This window comes from Sarcophilus harrisii, chromosome 1 (assembly GCF_902635505.1).
Source record: "Sarcophilus harrisii chromosome 1, mSarHar1.11, whole genome shotgun sequence".
NCBI lineage: Eukaryota > Metazoa > Chordata > Mammalia > Dasyuromorphia > Dasyuridae > Sarcophilus > Sarcophilus harrisii.
Genome location: NC_045426.1, coordinates 50,734,394 through 50,759,065, shown reverse-complemented (window position 1 = coordinate 50,759,065; position 24,672 = coordinate 50,734,394). Strand labels below are relative to the sequence as shown.

At 38.8% G+C, this 24,672-nt stretch overlaps 1 protein-coding gene across 16 annotated transcripts in view; it reads right to left on the bottom strand.

The window, feature by feature from the left end:
* Positions 1-24,672, bottom strand: part of ATP2B2 (ATPase plasma membrane Ca2+ transporting 2) — a 647,176-nt gene that overhangs the window by 104,121 nt on the left and 518,383 nt on the right. For 11 of the 16 annotated variants that reach the window (XM_031955187.1, XM_031955103.1, XM_031955098.1 and 8 more), the window contains 4 exons: positions 23,783-23,908; positions 6,488-6,613; positions 4,155-4,187; positions 2,787-2,846 (listed from right to left, as the gene is read on the bottom strand). In XM_031955187.1, the coding sequence (XP_031811047.1) occupies positions 2,787-2,846; positions 4,155-4,187; positions 6,488-6,613; positions 23,783-23,908 (345 nt within the window). The remainder of the gene's footprint in view (positions 1-2,786; positions 2,847-4,154; positions 4,188-6,487; positions 6,614-23,782; positions 23,909-24,672) is intronic. The other 5 variants (XM_031955150.1, XM_031955181.1, XM_031955175.1 and 2 more) reach the window with 2 other exon arrangements.

Genomic DNA, 24,672 nt, shown 5'->3' with positions numbered 1-24,672 from the left:
CTCTGAGTATTACACTAACCACTACTGATTCTCCCTTCATCCAAGACTATCCATCCTAAGCTGGTTCCAAAGCCACAGCTCATGCCCCAAGCATTTGGGTCTCCATCCATGGGTGCATTGCCCCCCACAGACATTCCCTTAAGGAGGAATTTCATGCTATTTTGCTAAGTCATAATGTGGTAAGAAGTACTGCAGTCTCTGAGAGAAGAATCAAGGAAATAACTTCTTTTTCTATGAGCTTTGATCTGGAGCAGAGATTGAGTTGGAGCTTGTAAATTGCCCCCATGAGAATAAGCTTCCTGTAAAGCTTTTACTCTGTGATGTTCTGTTTCTTAAGCTTTTTATCAGCTTCAAGAGCTTCCTCCCATGCTTTTACCACACTCACCACCCTACATAGCCCCTAAATTCAAGGTGAGTTTACTCTAACTGAAGCCTTACTGAACAGCTGCCCACTCCCAACCAGGAAACCAGACTTCACAGCTTACTGCAGTCACAAAGGGGATGAGCTCAGATCAGCTCCCAAAATAGCATTCTAAATATAACCACAAAGCCTTCATTTCCCTCTTGTCTCCAGGGGCCACGTTTCTTTAAGAAGCTACTGAGCTGCCCTTCAGCACGGGAGGGATTCTCACTTTCTTGTCCTGGAAGTGGGCTTCTGCAAAAGTAATTTTGTCACTAAACACAGCTGCCACTGACAGAGAGTATGTCACAGACCAACTTCCCCCCTCCCATCTCATTTAAGAAGGGAAGTGTTAAGGCTAAAGGGAAACCTAGATTGTTTGCTTCCTCCTGCTTTCCTCGGGCTGACATCCTTTCAGGAAACTATCCTTATGAAGGGAGCTCCCTTCCTAGAGGGGTGGGAGGGGGAAAGTAATCACTCTTCACTATAAATCTTCATTACTGTACAGAGCTATGAGTAGAGTATCATGGGATGGTTACAGCTCTTTTCTGACACAGATTACCACTCCTTTTGTCAGGAAATTCAGTTAAATTTTCAGGAGAAAATAGTTTGTTCCCTGACACAGACTACTGCTCTTAAACTTTTTGTAGAGTTTTCTCAGAGCTTTCTACTATGTCCTTCCAGCTGAAATCCACAGCAGGGCTGCCTGAATCAGTCAAAGCAACCCATCCCCACCTTCTTCTACATGATGTAATGCTGAGGGAGGAAGCTAATTAACAGCTGCCCTCTCTCAAGGAGTTTGCATTGAGTGAATACTGGGCAGCCGGCCAAAATTCCTGTGCAGAGGACCCAGTGGTTTCTGCAGGGATCCCTCCCACCTGGCCTTGCAATGGCCTGTATATGTTCATCAGACACTTTCAAAGGTGTCATGGCACAGACATATTTCACCATAAGATGTGGCTGGAATGTTGCAAGTGATTTCCTGAGGGCAAACATAGTCTGATTAAGCTCAAGACAATGAATATGTTAAGAGAGCTAAAGGAAGCCTTTTTCTTCCATCTTGTTTCTTTCCCACAAATCCTATAGTTTGTGTTGCCTATGATGTAGGAAGCTGAATGGAAACAGGACTGATCTTGTTTTAAAAAATAGGAGATACCTGGGAGAATATCTGCTTTATCCTGCTCAATACCAGGGTATCTTAGCATCCTCCCTAAATTCAGCTTTGCTTAACAGTCTAATAACACACTTCCCATGAGCCATCTCCCTCAGTCCCATTTCCAATCCCATCATTTGGCCAGTCCACAAAAAGGATCCTGATTGACTGTGATCACCGCCAACCTGCAACAAAGCTCCCCTTCTTCATTCCTGGTGTGCACCAAAGCTCCTGAGGCCTACCCACTAAGGTCAAGGCCAAGACCAACCCAAACCAAGCCAGATTTCCCCCCCCAGTCTCCCCCCTCCCTTACTCCAAAGGTGCTCTAAAAGAATGCAGAATTTCAGGAAACATACACCGCACAGCACAGCCAACAGCAGATAATGCTAGTCCAGAATCATTGAGAAATAAACAAAAGAAAGAGCTACTTCAGGGCCTAAGCTAAAGTGTCTACCCATTCATGATTGAAAAGACTATGAAGAAAGGTTCTGGCTAAAGTATCAGCATGCCACAGGATGGGGTCATGAAACTGTAAGTGAGACAATATCAAAATTCATTGAGGTTAGATTTTGGAGTGAAGGACCAGAGCCCTTGACGCTTAACCCTCAGGCCAAGCCAGAAGCACGGGCAAACAGATGAACAAAGACATCTCTCCCTCACGTAAAATGTTCATGGGTGCCGATGCTCAGAACCGAGAGCGGTCCACGGCATGGTCATGTTGCTTCAGAACCAGATTCTTGACCCCGGGCCATTGATTTCCCAAAGCTATGGTGAGACTAAGTAGGCTTATGAGAGCGTCACGCTGGGAGAAAGGAGCATGTGTTGGAGGGAGCAGATTGCAAGGGTTTGGTGAGGTTTTTTCACCAAATACTAAGTCAATTTTATCAACCCTCCTCTCCCCTTGCTCCATTCCAAAGCCACAACCTCGCCAAAGGGGCACCGAGGACCCGTTTGAGGAGACAGGCATCCTTTGCGAAGCAGGTGGCTCTCAGGAGGGGCTGAGCTCTCGCTGAGCGTGACCTCACCCTGAGAGTTGAGAGTAGCGTGGCCCCTCTTATAAGCTACTGTCAGAGTGAAAAGAAGAGGCACTATCCCAAGATAACACATGCACATACACCATGTGTGCTGTTGAGAAGAGTAGGCGAGCCGAGAGAAAGAAAGAGAAAGGAGAGAGACAGAATTGGAAGAGAAGTCCACCAAAGAAAACCCAAAAGCTCAGTATTCTTGACGTACCATTGACTAAGCTGGAATTTGCATTATCGGTGGTATTTGCACCTGCTGCACCATCTGTAGCTGCAGGAGGGTGGGAGGGGTGGGAAGAATCTACTGAGTAATAATGGATAAAAAGAATAGTACGTAGTAATAATAATAACATGAACAAATTCACATGACAAAATAGCAACATTCATGGAATTAATGTGGTTCTGTTCTCTTGAGGGGAAAAAAAACTTGGCTGGAAATTAAGTAACGTAATGTTAGAAAAATGAAATGCCATCACAAAAATGTTATAAAAGCCAGGGGGACAACTGAGATATGGAACATCTTGAAAATAAATATGGGAAGATAATCAGTGAAGGCTGGATTGTATAGGACTGAGTCCCACTCTGCTAGAGATGCTTAGGATTGTTCTAGTTGGAGTGGGACTCTGATGGGTCACCTAGAGATGGAATGCCCTTTTCCCACCTACCCAGGTTGGCTGAGTTTCATGTATTTCAGCCTTCCTGGTGTGGAACTAGATGAGAAACAATACCATCCACCCTTAGGAGACATACTCCCGGGTCTGTTGATGGGATCCATACTCCCAGAATGACTGAACAATCGAGAGTAGCTTAACTGTGATCTAGTGCTCTCGATTCAGTCCCAGCTAACACCTTGTCAGGACAGGCCATTATCACAAGGAAGCCAGTCCACTCCTGGAATTTCTGGGCCCAATAAAGGGAGTTTTAGAGACCCAAGAAGTCAATGATCCTAAGGTTAATGATTAATCCACAAGGTGATATGCTACATTTCACTAAATAAAATAAAGTAAAATAAAACAAAATGTAGTGGGTATGTCTTCAATATGTTGATTGGCTCTGATCACTCCATTTTAATTCTCAAAAACATCAAGAATTCCAAAGTTACATCTTATTCCATTCCTCACTTTGGCAAAGTTAATCACAAGAAGAATGTTCATGTACCATAAATTAGGGTAATGTATTTGGTGGTTTGATGTTGTGTGGATTTGTAATGAGCCATCTGTGATACTCCATAATGGAATATGGGTTATGTCACACTATATGGTGGTGTTATAAAGTTAAAGTTTATTGCGGTGTGTCATATTTTATGGTACATATATACTGTTGCATTGTTATGATGTGCAATATGGTGCTATGAGGTGAGACTGTCATGTGGCATGATCATGTATTTAGGTTCCTATATTTTATGGTGGCATATATATCATGATCAGCCATGTATCACTGAATTGTTTTATCTAATGTTGAGTAGTGGTTTGTAGCATGGTGTGTTTATGTGTGGATTCTGTAAACATAACCCTGCGTCCCCTGGAGGACAGTGCTACTATTAAAAATGTCAGCTACCCTGAGGTATTTCTTACTGTACCTGGAAGCTGAAGGCCATCCACTTTGGTCACACCTGTGTGATGATTTTTAAAATATATTAATGATGGAGAAATATGACAGTTTCTTTCTCTCTCTCTCTCTCTCTCTCTCTCTCTCTCTCCCTCCACCCATACTTTATGTCTCTAATATCCACACACATGCACTTTCTCTTTCTAACATATGCATACACATTTACACTTGATCACACACACCTGGCTCAAACTGAAATGTAAACTGATAAGTGGACATCATTAATGACAGGCTTCTGAAGAAATGGACATTCTGGAATTGAGAGGTAGTAGTGTAGAGTTCTGAATGTCCCAAAGAAGTGTTTTGTAGCTTCTTGATTCAATGAACTTCTCTAAGTCCCACCCCTGCCCTCAGCATGTCTTCATTTTCATGATTCAGAACCAAGCTGAATAGGCTCAAGAATGGGGAAAAGACACATCCCTATGAGAGCCTAGATCCACCCCCTTTAGGGAGTGGGTGATTTGCAGTTCTTCATACTATAGGAAAGGTGACAACACATTGAATATTTCTAGTAATAAACTTCTTAGGACAGGGTAGGAACATAGGACCCTAAATTTGAAGATAGAAGGAACCCAAGAGTTCATCTAGTCTAACCCCCTCATTTTAGAGAAGCAAACTAAGGTCCAAAAAGAAGTGTCTCATCCAAGCTTCAAAATGGATGTTCTTCATTCAAACGTTCTTGTTAAAATGAGGTTCTGTGATGCTCACTTTAGGAATACCAAGGAAAACAGGAGGAAAAGTACTGGCTTGGTGATGACTACATGTTCTAGCTTCCTCGGTATATGGACTATGTAGGCAATTACTCTATATGTTTTCTTTCAAGCAGAACACCACTAATGCCCTTCTTTCTGAAATCTCTAGCCCTGCTGGTTAGACGCAGCTGGACTACTACTTGGGTTTCAAACATAGCTAGTGATCACAGAGAACTACCCAGTCCTGGATAGATGACAAAAAGGGAGAAGGTAGGCTGTCTGTGATCAAACCCATCCTTCTGTAGGGAGCTATAAAAGAAGATCTTATTAAGATCCTCTTTGTCAGGTCTCCAACTGGAATCTTACAAAGTCCAAATGTGAAAGTTTTACTAAACTTTGTGAGTAAAGAAAGCAATTGGGTATAATCCTCAAAAACAATTTTCCTTAAGAAAAATTCAGAATTATGAGGTCATATATTAAACAGCTGGGAAATAATTAACTTTAAATAGTCTGGAATTCAGACCAGGAAATTGGGTATCTGAAGATGTTTGGAGAGGCTTTAGTGTGCAACAAAAATAATCCTTAGTTGCTGGACATGAAGGGCAGAGCTTTTTCTCATCACAGACATTAGTGTCACTCAGAAACTATTTTCTATTTTCTTTGCAAGGTGAGAGAGGGTTAAGTTTAAAAGTTTCTCACAACTTGGAAGCCTATAGTCCTAAATAGAGGTAGCAAGGATTCATTCATCAAGACCTCGACTCATGGTTTCTTTCCCATGTCCTGGAGTACTCCCAGCCAATCAAAGTCACTATTGATCCAGCTGCATGTATACTAGTGCCACAAAGAGGGAGGATGGGCAAATTTTTCAGGATTTTCCAAGATTGGCAGTGATCTTGTTCTATCATTTTTACCTTCTGACATCACCTCCTCACTCCAAATCCCTTCTCTGTCTCAATTCCCTTGTTTGATGGATCATCTTCCCTTTACAGTAATTTGCATTGATTCAGCCTAGGTTCATGACCATTGGCATCCAAAACATCATTATCTAAGAAATCACAAGTTTGGGTTATTCCTCTGGCTGTTGTGAGAAAGCATACATTTACCATTCCTGTTCAATCTGAGTGGACCGGGAGTGATTATCAGTACTATATGCATAGCATACAAGGTCAAGTGGAAACCAAGAAGAATTTAGGCAACCTTGTAGTTTCACTCAATCCAAAAGGCATAGATAGAGACAGCAGTCTCCTTTCTTGATATCCTTAAAGAGAGTAATGGATCAGTACAGAACATGATATCAACAATCCCACCTGGCACAAAGAACAGAAAAAAAAACATTTGGGTGGGTTGAATGATATGACATGACAAGACAAAAAAAAAAAAAAAAACTACTACCAAAAAAAAAAAAGAGAGAGAGAGAGAAAGAGAAAGAGAGAGAGAGTCCATTGCCTAAGGGCAGAACACGACACAGCTGGTGTAAATACTGAAGGCATCTGCCTGCATTTGAGAGTGGATGATACTGTGGAAAGCATTTCTTTGGCTGCCCCCAGCCAAGTTCCTAAAAGAATGGCACAGGCTGGACTCGGGAACAATAGTGACGAGGGTGGGGAGTTACCTTTTTTGTCTTTCTTTTCTTCCTCTTCACCACCAGCCCCCAACAAGGTAAAGATGATGCCAGTCTGAGAGTTCACTCCCACAGCGGTGACCAGCATCCTGCCCGAGCCCTCCATCACATGGGTCCCTGATGGGAAGTGAAAGGAAAGTCAAGTTAGCATTTTTGTTAGCCTGCCCAACCCAACCTCTGACCTCACCCCAAGTAAACATGACTGCAGCCACTGAGACTCTCAGTGCTCCTCTCAAAGACCCCACTGTTCATGTCAGCTGGTAAGGGTCCCATAAGAATCAAAACTGCCACTGGTGTTAATGCCACTAATGACTACAAAGCACTTTACAGGTTAGCTCATATCAGGTGAATAACAATTACATAACATAACAAGTCTTTATTAAATATCTACTCAAATTAAGTATCTACCTGTGCAAGGCATTGGAAATAACAAAGACAAAAATGAAAAGTTCTTATTCTCCAGGCACTTATATTCTACTGGGAATGAGGAATCATATGTATTATAGCTGAAAGTGTATAATTTTACAGAAAGGGAAACTTAGACTCATGGAAGTTAAGTGACTTCTCTAGGTTCACACAAGAAATACAAACTTTTCTTTCTACTAACACTGGGGCTCCATGCTCTTCCCACCACACCAACTGGCCTTTCAACATGCTTTTTTCATTTCTCTTAATCAAATTTTATTTATGTGAGATGAATCACACTTTATTAATAATAACAATAATAAAACGTAGCATTATTAGAATACTTTACCGTTTGAAAAGCACTATATTCTTTATGTGAGATATAACAGCATATATCTTAGTCCATGTTTCTTGTGATCTATGAGTTGTTCCTCTTTTAGCTCAATTTACAAGAAAGTACCAGTTAAGCATCATCTTTATCCATTCACTAATGAGTTTCCTTTTTAATTTTTATGTTATAATTTAATCATTTAAAAACATTATTCTAAGAAGGGGCCGACACACTTTCCCAGACTGTCTCCAGTGACACACAAAGAGGCCCACACAGCTACAGGCCACAGAATAAAAGGGAATTGAGTCAGTAGCTCAGACATAGTTCTTACTCAAGATAAAGACTGTATTATAATTAAGGGTTTTTTAATTTGTCCTTCTATTCCTCAGATGTACAGAGAAATTCTATCCATGCCAAAGAAAGACAAAATTCAGACACCAAAGGAATAATCCATGATCACTTTGGATTCTCTTAAAATTAAAAAAAAGAAGAGAAAGAGAAGTACTGGACAAAATTTTCAGGCCCATTTTTATTAAATACAGCTTATTTTTCTGCTCAACTAAAGTTGGAGGTTATACAAACCTTTTGATGATGTGTTTTTTTCCATCAGATCAAGAAGAAAGGATGGCAAAAGCAAAAATTGGCAACCATGGCCAATTTCCACCAAAGATAATCAGACCTACAAATGACATTTTTATCTACTCACACGTATCTCAAAGGGGATCTCACCAATGTCTCAGCCTAAGCAAAGTGAAACTTTATTAGAGCCAGCTCATGGAAGACTCACTGATATAGAGGACTAAAAAGAGTAGCCTCCAAAAAACTACTTATAGCTTCCTAGAAAATAGGATTTAGCACTTTCCATCAAATCAACAGATGATTTAAGCAACTAAGGTTTTTCCACCTGACTGATAGCATAAGAACAATGGGGAAGTGGGAATACAGTGGAAAGATAAGCACAAAGAAGTGATCTCTCCTCAAACAAAGGTCTATTAACTCATTTCCACATCTCTGTCTTTGCAAAAGCTGTGACCAATGTAGCCTGGCTATTTCTCCACCAATCACTGTCTTCCTTCAAGACATAGTTTAAGCACTAGCTGTATAGGAAGCTTTTCCTGATCCTCCTTCTCTCCCCCAATAACTGCTTTCCCTCCCTGACTACCTTCTATTATACTCTTTTATTTCATTTTGTATTTTTCCTGTATTTGTTTATATATCAACAAGTTGAATCCCTGATAGGATGTAATTTCCTTAAGACTAAGGACTGTTTCACTTTGAAAATTGAAAGCTATTAATATATATATATATATTTTAAGAGAGAGTAAGGACTGTTTCGTGGATGTAAGCTCCTTGAAAGTAGGTAGTTTCATATTTTTCAGCACTTAGGACAGCATCTAGAGTATTGCTTATGATCAGTAAATGTTGGTGGATTCACACAACAGTATGATTGACACATTCTGTTACTCCTCCTCATTTTAAAATGAGGGGATATGCATTTTAAAATGGAACAAAAAGAAGATCAGTGTGTGGATTTGTATGTATGGGTCTGTGTGTGTGTGTGTGTGTGTGTGTGTGTGCGCGCGCATGTGTATGTGTATGTGTGTGAAAAGTTATGTAGTGTGATGGCAAATGCACTAGATTCTAAGTCAGAGACAATGTAGCATCGTGGAATTCAAAGCTGAAACTGTAATCAGGAAGGTTCATCTCCAGCTGTGTAACTCTAGACAAGTTATTTAACCTTTCTAGTTAAATTTTAAACTTTATTATCTATAAAATGAGAGGGTTGGACTTAACGTACTATTTCTAATTCTAAATCTCGGATCTAATGATCATAATCCTGGATTCTACTCCTGATTCTGCTATTGAGTACCTATGTGATCTTGGAAAGGTCATATCATTTCCATAAATCTCAGTTTTTTAATCTGTATAATAAAGGGATTTGAGTAGATAAATTATTAGCCAGGACTGCTGCTTTCATTGAGATAAGGCATCTGGATGAGAACATATCTCTACTGATACATTTTAGTTCTGCAACGGAGAGTCTTGGAGATAATAATAATACCAACTTGTCCTTACAGAGCATGACTTTTCAATTTTTCAAAGCATTTTACTCCTAAGAACCCTGGAAGGTAGATAGTACAAAAAAGTCACAATATCTTCTTTTTCTAGATAGACACAGTGCAGCTTGGAGCAGTGAAACAATTGGCCTAGGGTCCTACAAGTAGTACATGGCATCTCTTATGCCAAGTTGAGCACTGTTCCCCACAAATTACCCTGTTTAATATAGGTACTTAGCCTTGCTTATGTCATAGGCCCCTGTGGTCATTGGGAAACCAATGGATCCTTTCTCATGATATTATATGCATAAATAAAATAGATTCCCAAAGGGAACCAATTATATGAAATACAGTTTTATAAATATTTTTAAATGAGTTCACAACCTCTCAGGTTAATAACTCATGGTGGGACCCTTTGAGCTCAAAGATTCAGGATGTCCATGAAGACCTTTCAAACTTGTCAGGATGTGTGTGACTATCATGAGGATCAAAAGAAAGTCATCCATTCTGAAGGGAAAAGCCCTTTGGAAGTCATCAAGGATTGGAACTGGTAAGTAAAACAAATATGCATAGTGAGAGGTCTGTGAATTCATCAGTTTACATCCTTCCTCCACCAATGACTCTCCAGGATTAAGAAGATAGTTTAAATGAGTTACTGTATCCAAAGACACTTATCACCTTATGCTAGACTTTTGGAAATGAGCCTTTTCAATTTTTCAAAACTTTAAAAATTCTCCTTTACAGAGGATGGATTTTTGGTGATGGCCACCCAGTTGATCCAAAGGCCTGTTCCTGAAAGGTCCTTTGTTTTGTAAATCATACCAGAGATTGCCTTCTAAAAGATGCACCAAAAATACACCTGCTGTGATGGAGGATTTTGGAAGGACTTTCATAAAGAGTATTATAGCCAGGATAATAGGAATAATCTGTAGCCCTGTCCTCAAGAAACCTGTAATTCTTTAGTGTGTGTGAACATACATAGATTCTGAAGAGATTGTATAAGTAGGTGAAATTAAGCATATTATTAAAAATATCTAGTGACAGCTGAGTAGCAGCTATAGAACAGTAGATCTAGCCCAAACCCTTATTAGTTGTATGACCCTGAACAAGCCACTTAACTGCTGTTTGCCTCAATTACCTCAATTGTAAAATGAAGAGATAGGTTAGGATATTTTGTTTCTTTTCCTTTTTCCAAACTAATTCATTTCAAAAAGAGGTAGTACAATGTAGCTCAGCTGGGATTGGGTTCAAATCTTACATGTGATAGTTGCTAGATATGCGATTCTGGGCAAGTCACTTTTTCCTTTCATGTCTTACCTTTCATGTCTTGGGTGGCATGAAATGAAATCATTTGCACGTGTATTTTGAAAATTTCATTTTAAATGTTGCCAATTTTTTAAAAATGTGATAGCACTCAGTCTTCCACATTCTGCTATAGTTTTAAGGATATGTAGAAATGCACAGATTTTAAGTGAATAATGTCATTGAAAAGGACAATTATTTTTAGTCAGTGACTCCTCCTACTATCCCAGAAGTCTATGTGTCTTAAGTGTGATAGATAGTACTAATAAAAACTATTTTGCTTTTAGAGAAGGAAGATGGCAGGAATTAAAGAAGACTTGATGAAGAATATAACATTGTCTTTGAATATGAATAACTGCCCATTAATATAGTACGTGAGGCTTGCAAACTACTTTCTTCACAATAGCCCTGTGAGTATGTCTGGTAACTAGTGGGAATATTATTAAATCTATCTTACAGATAAGAAAATTGAGACTTTGCAAAATTAAACAACTTGTCTAAATGTCAGAAGCAGGATTCAATCCCAAATCTGGACTCCAAATCCAGCCCTTTCCCATATTTTGCCACTGAATCTGGTCTTTATTCAGTCAATAAATATTTATTAAGTGTTAACTGCATTTCAGGTTTTATACTTGTTATTAGGGATCTAAAATTTAAACATTGACAATCTATACCTTCAATGAGTTTACAATCTACTTATGGACTATGTAAACAAATAAGTTTACTACAGAGTATGTAGAAAAGGTAAGGAACAAAGGGTAATATCTGAAAACAGAGAGATCACAGTCCTAGCAGTGGGAAAGGAATCATAGTAGAGACAGCACCTGAAATGATGCTTAAAGAAAGAGAAAAATATTAGCAAGTGAAAGTGAAGAAGGAATACTTCCTAGGTAGTAACATCAGGCTGAGTAAATACATTAAGATAGAAGACAGACTGATCCATTTAGGGATCAGATCAAAGTCCAGTTGAACTACAATATTAGATGTATAAATTGAAGTAATAGAACAAAAAAAGGCAGGTTAGAGAAACTGAAGAGAGCCTTAAATAAAAGAATATGTATCTTATCCTTGAGTCAATAAGGGTTTTGAGGAGAGGAATAATATGGTCAGACCTGCACCTTAGGCCCATAAAAGATGGATGTAATTTTTTGAGAAAGATGAGACTGGTAATATTAAGAAAAAGAAAAGGCGAATTCAGGTGGAGAGAACAGGATGAAAGGTAGGAAAGGGAAGAATATGTTTAATGAATGGTGAGCAGAAAAGTCTGGTTAGGGCAGGTAGCTCGTTTGAGTTTGAATTTTATTCCATAGGAAATATAACACATATGAAGAGTTGTCTTAGACAACATTGGGAGCTTGTGTTGAATAAGGTGTAGAGTGGCAGAGATTGGGGGCAGGTATAGACTAAAAGAGAACAATAAATAAAAAGATAAAGAATATTTAAAGCATGAGTTAAAATCATAAAACCCAAGTATTTCAGAGCTGGGAGGAAATCTGAAGATGCTTCATGTATAGAGATACAGTTGTGAATTGCCTTGGACTCCAATCTTCCCACATAGGTCAGCTGACTCAGATTTCTGCCTCATACATTTAGGACCCATGATTTGGTCCAATAAGAAACTTCTAGCATGGAAACTCCATACATCAATGCAAACTGTAAACCTTGTAACATTGTCTCAGAAAGTACTCTGGCCATTGGTTAGGTGACTTGTCCTGGGTCACATAGCTGGCAAGTATTATTGGAAAGATTTGAACTTGTCACAGAATCCCTCTTTCTCATCTATTCTTTCTCATTCCCTCCCTAAGGTCACATAGCTAGTGAATAGCAGTGCAAGTTTTCTGATTACAAAGTCAGCTCCTTCCCCCAGTTAGCTAGTTGGTCAACAAGAATTGTTTAAGCACTTGCTGTATGCTTGATATTATGCTAAATACAAAGGATTTGAAGGAAGACATGAAACTTCCCATGTCAAGCCCAACTCCTTGCTTTTACAGATGAGAGACCAAGACCCACAGATATGTAATGATTGTATCTTGAAAATGAACTTCCTTCCCTCACTCTAGGTAGGTTTTTCCCAAGGTAGAAAATGTTTATAATATCCCCAAAGGATGTAAAACAATCCTTTCCACAAAAGACTCCTCTCAGTGCATGAGTGGACCCTCAGAGCTCAAAAAACTGGGGTCTCTGTGTTTCTCTAGGTTTTGCCATGTGGAAATCCAGCCCTATCTAGGTGTTCAGTGGTAAGGAAGAGAATACAATTGAGTGGTTTTTCTTCAGGCACCAAATGACCTGATTCCTCAATCAGACCTCATTTTGTTGCTTTATTTTACTTAGCCATCCCCGTGCCTGTTGTCTCTGAGCTCAGGCCTCTGGGATTATTGCCTTTTCTCCATCTTAAGGGGAACACACTCAGGTGTTATTAATTCAAGAGCAAGAAGAAAGTGGTCATCCTAATCCAGAGTTTCTTTTTTTTTTTTTGGACAATGTGGAAAGGGGAAGGTTCTTTGAACACCAGAGATATAAGGGTAGAGAATCAACTGAAATAATAATGGTAAACAATACCTATCAATTAAATAGCATTTTAAAGATTTGCAAAACTCCTTTATAAATATTATCTCATTTAACCTTCACAGTTCTGGGAGAGGACAAAACCAAGGCTGATAGATGTTATAACTTACTTAAGCAGCATCTAGGTCCCTCAGAACCTGGCTCCAGTCCATTTTTCAGCTTTATCACACAACCGTCCCCTTAACTTACACAACATTTCACCCAACCTAAACTACTGCTCTTCACTGATCTCATTCTGATCTCTCCAGAACCTTGGTGCCTTGGTTCCCTTTGATGCTCAAATCTGTTCCAATGAATGGAATAGCCTCTCCTTATACCTTTACCCAGCTAAGGGAAGGCAGAATTGCAGAGCAGAAATGGCAATAGATCTGGAGTCAATTTTTTGCTTTGTTTTAATATTTCTTTCTTAATGTCTTATTGAGTCATTTCTCCATGTCTCACCCAAATATCATTCCTGGAAAAACACTTGCAGCGTAGCTACCACTCCCCAGCATGCATTTCTCCACTCTCCCTTGAGTCATTCACAGCTTATGATGATTTTCTCTTTGGTTCATTCTAATTTTCTAGGAATTCAATTCTTGGGTGAGGTTTATTGCAGTTGATTCTTACTACTAATTCTCCTTGCCATTTTCCCCTCCCTGTCCATTCCATTTTGTATCACTTGTTTCATTTTTTTCATCTAGTCCTTATAACCAGGACATCCTTTTCTCTTAAGTTCCACTTGAACTGGTCACATATTTACTCTCTTTTAGATTGCTCCCAGTAAGTATTTCTTTGTTATGCCAAGCATTTTTTAAAAAATTTTACATTCTCCTCCAGCCTCAGCTTCTGGGTTAGGAGCTGGTGTTTGAGTCAAAATTAGTTCTCACACTCCTGACTGGTATGTATGTGTCCTATTTGATCATGGATTCAGTGATTAAGATCAGGATCTATTTTTTGGTGGGAATTATTTAGCTTCCTTTCAATGTTCAAACCAAGGCTGCCTTGATACTGGAATAAACCATGACTTCCTGGCTACTGCTCTGGCCCTTCTCCTACTGCAATTTCAAATTAGGCTCCTGGACTCTATTCCACCATGCTGGGCACTGATTTGGCCCTATCCCCTGCTGTAAGGTTAGATTTTTTTTTCACACTATGTCTTCCACCTCTCCTGGAACACCCCCACTCAGTACTTCTGCAAAATTCTGGAATTCTTTTTATGTGCTCCTGGCCTGAATAGAAGGGTTCAACAGAGATCTTCTAGGGTTTCTGTTATCACTGTTCCTTCTAGGTCATTTTTAAAACTTTACTGGAGTATCTGTGGAGAAGCTGGACTTCTTAAAGTCCTAAAACACCACCATATTCCTCAATAAACATTTCAACAAATATTTATCAAGTATCCACCCTGTGCAATGAAGAGAAACAAATTTAGGTCTGATATAAGGGGAATAAAACTTTAAGAGAGTGAAAGCTGCTCTAAAACTAATTGAGCTATTTCAGAAGGTAGTGAGCCCCATTGCTAGAGCTTTTTCAGGAGATGCTCAATGTTACTTGTTAGGGATGTGGTACATACCCAGAAAAAGACTGGATAGACAGAAACTTAGGTCCCTTCCCAAACATGAGATTATGAAATATATTCTATTTCCTAGCTAATGAATCATCTTTCCCAGGATCATGGGCCATAGGAAGAATGCTGCTGGACTTGGAGGTATGTAAGCCTAACTTTGGATGCCCCAAAGAAAGACTTAGCCATATGGCCATGGGCAAATGAATTAACCTTTCTAAATCTTAAAATGGCAATAATGACCATAATAACAACAGGACCTTCACAGGGTTGAGAAACAGTGAAATGATTGGTGCCAAATACTTGGCAAACTGTAAAGAAGTCTCTAGATGACAGCTATTATTATTATCAACAAATCTTTGCTGAACATTAAAAACACCACAAGTCCCTGTAGCAGACTATCTATAGCTTTGGCTTCGGAGGCTTAAGAGATTTAGAACTAGAAGGGACCTTGGAGAAAATTAATTCAAACTTTCATTTTTATAGGTGAGGGAGGGAACTGATACTCAGAGAGGTTAAGTATCAGAACAGGGATTTGCACTTGTGCCTTGGAATTCTAAATACAGCAATCTTTCTTCCATACCATGGTACCTTCCTGTGGAACAATAAGATGAGGGGAATCAGGAATAATTTCACCATCCCTACAGAACTCTAATTGCAATAGCAAGTTCTGGTCTCCTCCAAGTTTCTGAGGATTATTTGTAATGCTCATAGTACTGATGCAAAGAAGTAAAAAAAAAAAAAAAAAAAAAAAAGGAAAACACTGGGAAAAGGCATTTGAAATGAATTATCCCTCTTGCTTGGCTTTCCAAGTGAATCCTAAACTCCCTCAAATGCAGAAAGAAATGTGCCATCTGTTATAGGCCCCAAGTATGTCTGCCCCAAGATGAACCTCAGTTTGGGGTGGAGAAAGGATATCATAATAGAAGAATGATGGTTTGTGACTTTCATTAAGAGCACTGCAATTCAATTTTAAGTGATGTAGCCTTGATAATAAGAGCTTTGGGTTAGAAGTTGGGAAACTGGGTTCTAAACTTGGATAAGTCACTTAAGCACACTGGTGTAATTTATGTTATTTTAAAAGGCATTTGAGCTATTCCTTTATTATCTTTTGCTCTTATCACATAACTGGCCATTGTCCTCTATTAATCAGACCATTTTTTTCAGTAATATTAAGTATACCACATCTTGCATATGTATCATCTCAACATGGTAGTTTAATTACACCTAGTATACATTTCTCTTTTTCCCCTGAGATCTCCCACTGCTTCAATTCTTCAGAGATGATTGTAGTGGTAAATTCAAATTCAAAACCTGACAACATCTCCAGCAGCACATGACTATTAAAACAATAGGCTTTTATTCCTTAGTGAAGCTGAGTATACTAAAAAGTAATTTCCCAAATGCAACTGGGCTTATTTACTTACTTACTTATTCTTCTACCCAATTCATTTGCAGAGGAGTTCCATAGACGTCATGTGATGTCCATGCAATGTAAAAATATCCTTGGAAGAAGCTCTTAGTCTTTTTAGAGCCTTGGGATCCTTTGGCAGTTTTGCAAAATATAAGAATCCTTTCTCAGAATAATGATTTTTAATTATCAGAATCATAATTATTATATTATTTTATATTAGTCATAATTAGGGGAAATGCTAACTTACAGTTAGATAAATTGACTATTTTTCCATCCAAGTTCACAGCCTGCTTGAAAACTATCCACAAACTCCTTGAACATACAGCATTTTAGGGATCTCAGGTGATGAGCTGCTGACCTTGAAGAAGGCCTCCAGTCCAGACTCAGAATAAATAAATCCAGTTCAAAACCTGATTCTTTTACTTATTACTTGAATGACATGGACTAATCACTAATATCTCTCTGTTTTATCATCTATAAAATGGGGAGAGGCCGTACCACATGGTATCTGAAGTCTCTTCCAGTTTTAGATCTAAGGAAGTACATGTAAATAGTGCACAGGCTGAAATAGTGATGGGATATGAGCTTCATTGTTTGAAAGAATCTCTCCATTGATTTTGAACTCTTTCAGAGGTCAATAATGACCCAGTTTCAATTCCTCAGAGTGATAGGTGTACAGCATAGAAAAATGTTGTAAAAGATGTCATGATTTTTGGAAGGGGGAATTAAAAAGCTAGTGAAATCCAAGATGGAAGCCTCCCTATCCATATTACCATCCCTGTATTCATCATCACATGACTCTTCTTCCTTCTCCTTCTTCTACTCTTCCTCTTCTTCTTTCTTCCATTACTACTACTAATCAGTATTATTACTACTACTACTCTTACTCCTACAATTATTTCTAAATTGGTGACAATGACAATAATGATGACTACTATTATTACTTTCAATGATTACAACTTAATAATTGTTATTTTTAATAATAGTAGTAGCCATCATTATTATCATAATTTACAGGATTTGGGGATTTTCAAAGTATTCTCACAATAGCTACATGAAGGAAGTTATATTTCTAAGTTTATCTATTTTACAGATGAGGAAACAGATTCAGGAAAGGAAAGATACTTATCACTGAAAATATCTCAGCCACCAATGGCTTGAGGACCACCAAATGAAATTATGAAATGTCAGGGTGTTGAAGCAGTCCTAGAGATTATCCATTCTAAGCCTGCCTTTTTACAGATGAGGAGACAGAAGCCCAAGAAGAAGAAATGCTTTGCCTAAGAACATACAGCTAGTCAGAGGCAGAGCAGAGACTCAAGTTTTTTGACTCTTGATTAAGATTAGTTTTTACTCCCCCATTCTGCTGTATTTTTGCCTCTTCACCAGAAGCATTGAGAGACAGCATAGTGGTATGAATTCAGAGCCAGTCTCAGAGATAGGAATACTTGGATTTTAATCATAACTCTTACAATACTGACTATGCAATCCTGGGCAAGACAAATAATATCTTGGTACTCTTGGCAATTAAATTGTTTAGGTGCCCACATGCCTTGAAAAAAGGAGTCTCTTCCTCTGGAGTTTATTAGACCATTAAAATCACATATCTAGTCCCTATTCCTATTAATGCTTCCTCTTTCCCTAAACCGACTTGTATTTACTTGTTATATCCCACCTCCACCATGGATTCTAAGTTCCTTTAAGGGAAAGGGATTGTTTCATTTTAATCCTTCTAAGTCCAGTGCCTGGAACATAGTAGGTATTTAATGAATAGATGATGATTTAAACTGAATGACAGTGATGATGGAAAGAATGGTCAGGAAGATTTTCTTTTTTAAAAAATCCTTCCTCTGCAGGTGAGGTGGGAGAAGAGAGTCACAGAGAATTATCAAATCTCCCTGAAGTGAGGATTAGCCTATTACAAGTAAAGTACATGTACTGACACCCCCAGGCTAACCTGAAATTTGCCTGTTTGTTGTCGCTCATATAGCTGGATCTTTCTGGGACCCCTCTCTCCCAACTTTCACTGAATCAGAAATGGAAAACAGAAAGTTCTCTACCAGTGCTTTCAGGACCTTTAAGGAGTTCCCGTTTTAAACTTCAGGATGGCCAATTAGCACAAAGGATTTATTTTTCTCCCTGTTGCACTTGAGCTGGAGTATCCCTGATCAGAAGAACTCTGCCTACTGATGTTCAAAGAAAGGGAACTGGCTGCACTTTGAGTTGCCCTGGCATGGGGCCACCCAGCTACCCAGGCAGGCAAAGCCCCAGAGCCAAGGATTCCAGACGCCTTAGAATATGTTGGAACTCCTTATTGTTGCAACTCAAAGAGAGGGCCCAGGACAACCTTTCAAGAGCCATATCAATTGCTCACAGTCTTTCGTTGCACAATGGAGATTAGAAGTCCAGGACTCTGAACAAGCAAAACATGGCATTGCCCAGTGAGAATATTTTCCCTCTCTCTCTCTCTAGAGCTATATGAGATGTGGTGTAAAAAAAAAAAAAAAAAAGAGTACTGGTCTTGAGGTTGGGGAGCCTGGATTCCAGCTCTGGCAATAATAGACACTAACAAGCTGTGCAAGTTATTTGCCCTCTCTTGGCCTTATTTTCTCCAACTGTAAGACAAGGGGTTTGGATCAAATGAGTTCTAAGAATTTTTTCTGCTCTAACATCTGACTGATTCTAAATACATCTCTCTCCAATCTCCCACCAACCTAGCCAGCTCCTAAAATGTAGACAATGTCAGCATCTTAAGCCCTGCTTTTAATATATCTAGGCTATAATCCAATGGGATAATATGAATCGTACTTTGCAAACTCTAAAGTATTATATAAATGCTATTATCGTTGTAACTTGTTGGCATGAATACATCTCCTAAACTCCTAAGGGATGTAGGGAAGAAAAAGAAAGTGGGATGGGCCAGGAATGGGGAGGTAGCATTATGTTTTGGATAGTATGCTGGATTTAAGAGATAGGACGATCAATGCCTATGTTTATGCTTATCAAATACTATGCTTAATAGCTATGTGACCATGAGTGGGTCAATTAAACTCTGTGAACCCACAGTTTTGTCATCTGTAAAGTGGGAGCATCAAAATTCTTTTCATATTGATTCTGAAGTTATTCTAAGGCTCAAATGAGATAATACTATCTACACAGTAATTTACAAACTTTTTTGCAAAAGGGTTTTCCTTCTGAAATCACTTCCCATCTACTCTGTATGTACCTTTTTATTGACATGTAGTCTTCCCCCTTTAAACTTGGAATTTTTTGAGGACAAGGAGAATGTTTTTGCTCTTCTTGAATTCCCAGGGCTTAGCACAACGCCTGTCCTATATTAAATATCCAATAAATGTGTCCATGGAAGTTATTATTTCTTCATTATTTCCTTTCCACCCTCTCCCATGGACAGTGAAGCATCCTAAAAAAGCACCTGGCATATAGTAAATGTTCAACAAAATGTTTGCTGACTGATTAAAGTAGAATAAGGGTAGAATAGTCTGAATATAGCTTTATTTGAGTTCAAGCAAGACATATTTGATTCAACATTCACTGAAGAACACTTGCTATGTGACCTAGTCTAGGTTGGGAAAGAGAAGCACAAAATGAGGGGCCCCTGCCCTCAAGAAATTCAGAAATTAATTTGTTCACCAATTATTTAGGTGTCCTACTTTATGTAACAAAGAGAAGATTTTATAACAGAGTATTGTGTTGGGCGTCAGGAGCTATCTGGACTCAAATCTCACCTCTGACTATTGCTATATTAGCTATATGGCCAAGAACTTATCATTGATCCACTCTGTGGCTTGTTAATTGATTGTTTCCTTATCTGTAAAATGGGGATGATAGCAGCATCTGCTTTACAGAGTTGTTGAAAAGCCCAAATGAGATCATGTATATAAAGTATTTAGTAGGTTTGCACTCTCAGTTTTTTAAAATCCTTTGCTAGGAAGGCAAGATATCCATCCATGAAAATAATTATTAACATGTTAAAATTGTTTTCTGCTTTGGATTTTAAGGCAATTATATCATTGGAATTGTGATGGGATTTCAAAGGAAGAAAAGATTACTGGTCTGGAATGGTCAAGAATGACTGGAAGAAAGAGTGCTAAAAATGGGCTTGAGATGACGATCAGAATTTGGATAGTATAACGAGAACAGTCCATGGGTGAGAGGGATGGCAATGGTGAAAATTGAAAGAAAGCACTGAGCCAACCAGGAGTGCGTGCACCCCATCTATGAGCAGGACTCAAAAATATGATCAACAGCATGAGTGTTAGGTTCACTGAGTCTGGTCAGAAATCCTACTGAGTCTGCTGAGAAGTCCAAAGCACGAGGACATTCTGACTTTCTCTCTGAGCACAGATGCCAAGGGAATCTGGTGCCCTACTTTTTTCTATTCCTCCCTGGGAGTGACATCTTCATTGCCTACAGTGCTCTCAGAATTCATGGAGGGGCCTCGGGACAGAGAGAAAGAATAAATGCCATCCCTTTGTGTGAGTGGAAAAGCTCTGCTCCTGGGGGTGGGAAGGAGAAGAGAAGCAGAATGTATAATGTAACTGCTCAACCACTGGAGGCCAGTGAGCTGGGATACAATAGAATAGCATTAAGGACGGGGGCTTCAGAGACAGAAGGCTCAGCTGGGCCTTTGCTGACCTCAGGAAGCTAAGCTGATCTTTGTCTGATCAACTCTGAAGCCTAAAACAAATGTTGTGACTCCTAACACCCAGATCCTATCACTCGCTCCTATTAGTCAATGGGACAATAATAGTCCTTCCATGACTATTATTATTAGGAAGAAAGCTCCTGGATCATAGTTTTAAGACTTGAAAAGGACCTTAAAACAATGCCCCCAACCAGTGCATCCCACTTTATTTTCAGATATTTTGTTATATTAATGAGAGACGACATGGTGCAGTAGTCAGATCAGCCTTAGAATCAGGAATACCTGGATAGTCGCTTGCCTCTGACTCATGCTATTAGCTAGGTGACCTTGGATAAGTTGCTTAATCTCTCAATGCCCTGATTAATTTCTAAGATTATAAGTGACAAAAAAAATTGATCTGTAGCTATAAAAGTCCACACCAGGAGTTCTTTACAATGAAGAAATCATTGGTTCAGAGGACTCTTTTCCCTTAATGACAAAAGAAAAGGCATATTAATCCCCATTTTCTATAGCACTCTCAGATATACCAAGCTTCTCTATAATACCTAAACAAGGTAGATGGCGTAATTACAATTATCCCCATTATACAGGTGAGGAAACTGAAGGCTAGAGAAGTGTAATCACTTGTCAAATTCATGTGATTATTAAGTAACAGAGCTCCCATGATAATTAAATGGGAAGCAGGAGCAGAATTTGAACTCAGGTCCTCTGACTCCAAATCCAGGCCTCTTTCCCCATCATAAAACATTATTTTCTTCCCGAGTAAGGTCATCTATATTCATCAACCCTGAGCATCCCAGGCTGAAAGGAAAGTGCTCAATGGGCCTGGCTGCCACTTCCCATCATCTCCATCAATGGACTGTTAAGCACCTACCATGGCTGATGGGAAGGCACAGGAACTTACTACTAGCTGGGGAGATAGCTTGGAGTGATACAAGGTAGAGATACTGTAGAAGTCCCTAAAGGTCCCATAAATTAAGTGATTCGGAAAGACCCTTAATGACTTCTGAATAGGGTGTGATCACCTGGGGCTAGAGAAGTAGATAAAGATTCTGGAGAAGGGGGATTTTATCCAGGCTTGAAGATTAGAAAGGAGAATTCAGGCAAATGAAAAAGAAAGAGGAAAGCATTCTAAGCAGAGGTGAGTTTCATAGACTGGGTGGGAAAGACCATGACATAATTGGGCAACAATGAGGAGACTAGTTTACTTAGATTAGAAAATGCTTAGTGTGGAGGAAGGTGAGAAAAACTAGGTTGGAACCAGATAAATAAGACTTTGAATGAAAGTCAAGATAATTTTACTTTTATGATTTTATTAGACAATAGTTTGGGGGGCACAGGGTTTCTGAGCAGGGAGTATGGTAAAATGAGATTTTCTTCCAAGTAATCTGCTAACTGTGTATAGGATAGGATAGAAAGGAAAGGGTTGAAACTGTTATGAGAATACAAGTAAAAGTAATTAGGGACTGGACAAGAAACAGAAAGAAAAAAATCAGGTACAAAATGGGAGAAGCTATAGCTGTGACTTCAACTGGAGATTCACCTACTCACTACTCTACTCTTCGGTTCTTCAAAACTCTTTCCCTTTTAAAAGGCACTACAACTCTGATGTTTCAAAAAATCCTTTGAAAATAAAAACTATTGATTCAAGGCAATAGCCATCTTGACCCTGGCTCCAACTGCACTTGAAAACTACAGCACCTAATCTCCAGAGAGAAGAAATTACAACGTAGATTTCAGTAACAGCAACACTGGTTTAAGGTAGAAAATCTAGATTTGAGCCCCAATCCTATCAGGAATCTCCATGTAACTTTAGAAAAGTTACTATTTCTATGAATTTCAGTTCATCCATAAAATAAGGGAACTGAATAATTTGTTTTCTAAGGTCTTTTTCACTTATAACTTTCTATCTTCTAAAGTATCCTTCTATTTCTAACAATATTCTATATCTTAATATTTCATGTTATAAGGTCCCTTCCAAAACCAACAGGTTACATTCTAGCATTCTATGGTCAAAATTTACTCCTAGCTCTGACAATCCCTGTTGTGATATTTTATATTAGAACATTAAGCTCCCCTCTAACTCTGACATTCCATGTTGTGATATTCTGTGTCTTAAAGTCCCTCACAAATCTAATAGATTTTGCCCAAATATACTATGTTCTAAGTTTCCTTTCAGTTTGAACATTCCATATAGCAATATTCTATGTTCTAAGAGCCCCCTTTGAAATCTAGTAATTGTGTCCTAGTGACCTTAGGCAAGTTACTTAACCTCAGTTTGTCTCACAAAAAATAAAGAGATCTAATAGTTGTAATATTCTATGTTCTAAGATTTCACAGTTTTCAGATTTCACAGTTTTAACACTCTGGGTTCTAAAATCCCTTTCAAATTTCAGTTTTTTTTTTTTTTTTAACATTCTAGGTTCTAAGATCCCTTTCAGATTAAAAAGTTGTAATTATATTCTATGTTCAAGGATTCCTTTCAGATTTAACAGTTTTAACATTCTAGGTTCTGGCTCTCCCATTTGAAATAAATAAGCTTAAATCATAGTCAGGTCAGACCAAGATAACCCAGTGGCCAGACCCCATCACATTCCACAGGAAATACCTGCTTCCTGTTTATATAAGAGAGAAGGAGGCACAATTCTCATTCCTTCCTGGCTTTAACATCAAATCATTTGGGAGAAATGAGAACAAAGTTCAGCTTTTCATAAAGTGAAACAGGAATTGCTATTTAATGAATCAAGTTAAGTTTCAGTAGAATGAATTCCTCCATTTTGGTTAAAGTAGGGAAAGAAAACTCAAAACTAATGATCTGTCTTTTCAAGACTTTATATCATTTCCCTATGCACAAGGGACAGGGGAAGGGAGGGACAGTCTCTGAGACAAACCAAGATAACAGCATCTTCTGAACTGGAAAGAATTTTTATCAGTCAATTATTGTGAGAAGAGAGGATGATGTGGAAATTTCTACAGTGGAAACAGAGTATCACTACATCTCACCTGAAAGCAGCATGGGGTCCTTGTCTACTGATTTGCGGACCTGGTCAGACTCGCCAGTTAAAGAGCTTTCATCAATCTTAAGGTCATTGCCTTGGATGAAGATCCCATCAGCAGGAAGTAGGTCACCTGTTAAAAGGAACAAAGGCAGAACAAAGATGAGGAAGTGAGTGAAAATCCTTCTTTGAAAATGCTGACCCTCTCACTCCAAAAGAATGCACTATCCTTAATGGCATACAGGGTACCACTTGACCATGGAATCAAAATCTTTCCTAGCAGAACAAAGGTTCTTGACATTTTTTGAATAATGGATTTCTTGAAGAGTCTAATGGAAGACTATGAATCCCTCTCAGAATCTGGGTTTTATACAATACATACAATATACAATACATAAAATACAAATGATTATGAAGGAAACCAATGATACTAAAATAACTATCAAAATATTTTAAAAATAAGTTTAGGGACTCCAGTTTAAAAGCCTCTGCAAGAGAATCCCACAATAGCCCATCCCAGTTCAATATGTAAGCGTTCTGTTGTAACATTTAGACCGCAGAACATTTAGACTACAGAAATTCCAGCTGTTCCCCAGCTCTCTGGCATCATAAATTTCTGCTTGAGTTCTCCACCTAAGGCAAAGAATTTTCAGCTTCTTTCCTGGCCCTACCCACCCCCATCTAAAAGGTATCCATCTCTGATCTACAAATCACTGTAAGTCCTAAATAATTAGTTATATATTCTCCAGGCCTTTGGACTAGCTGTCCCATACCTGGAATGCTCTTCTCCTTCCCTTTCATCCCACAGACTACTTGATTTCCTTCAAGACTCGGCTAATGCATCATCTGCAGGAGGCCTTTCCAGTCCCCCTCACTGCTATTTATTCCCCCTGTAAA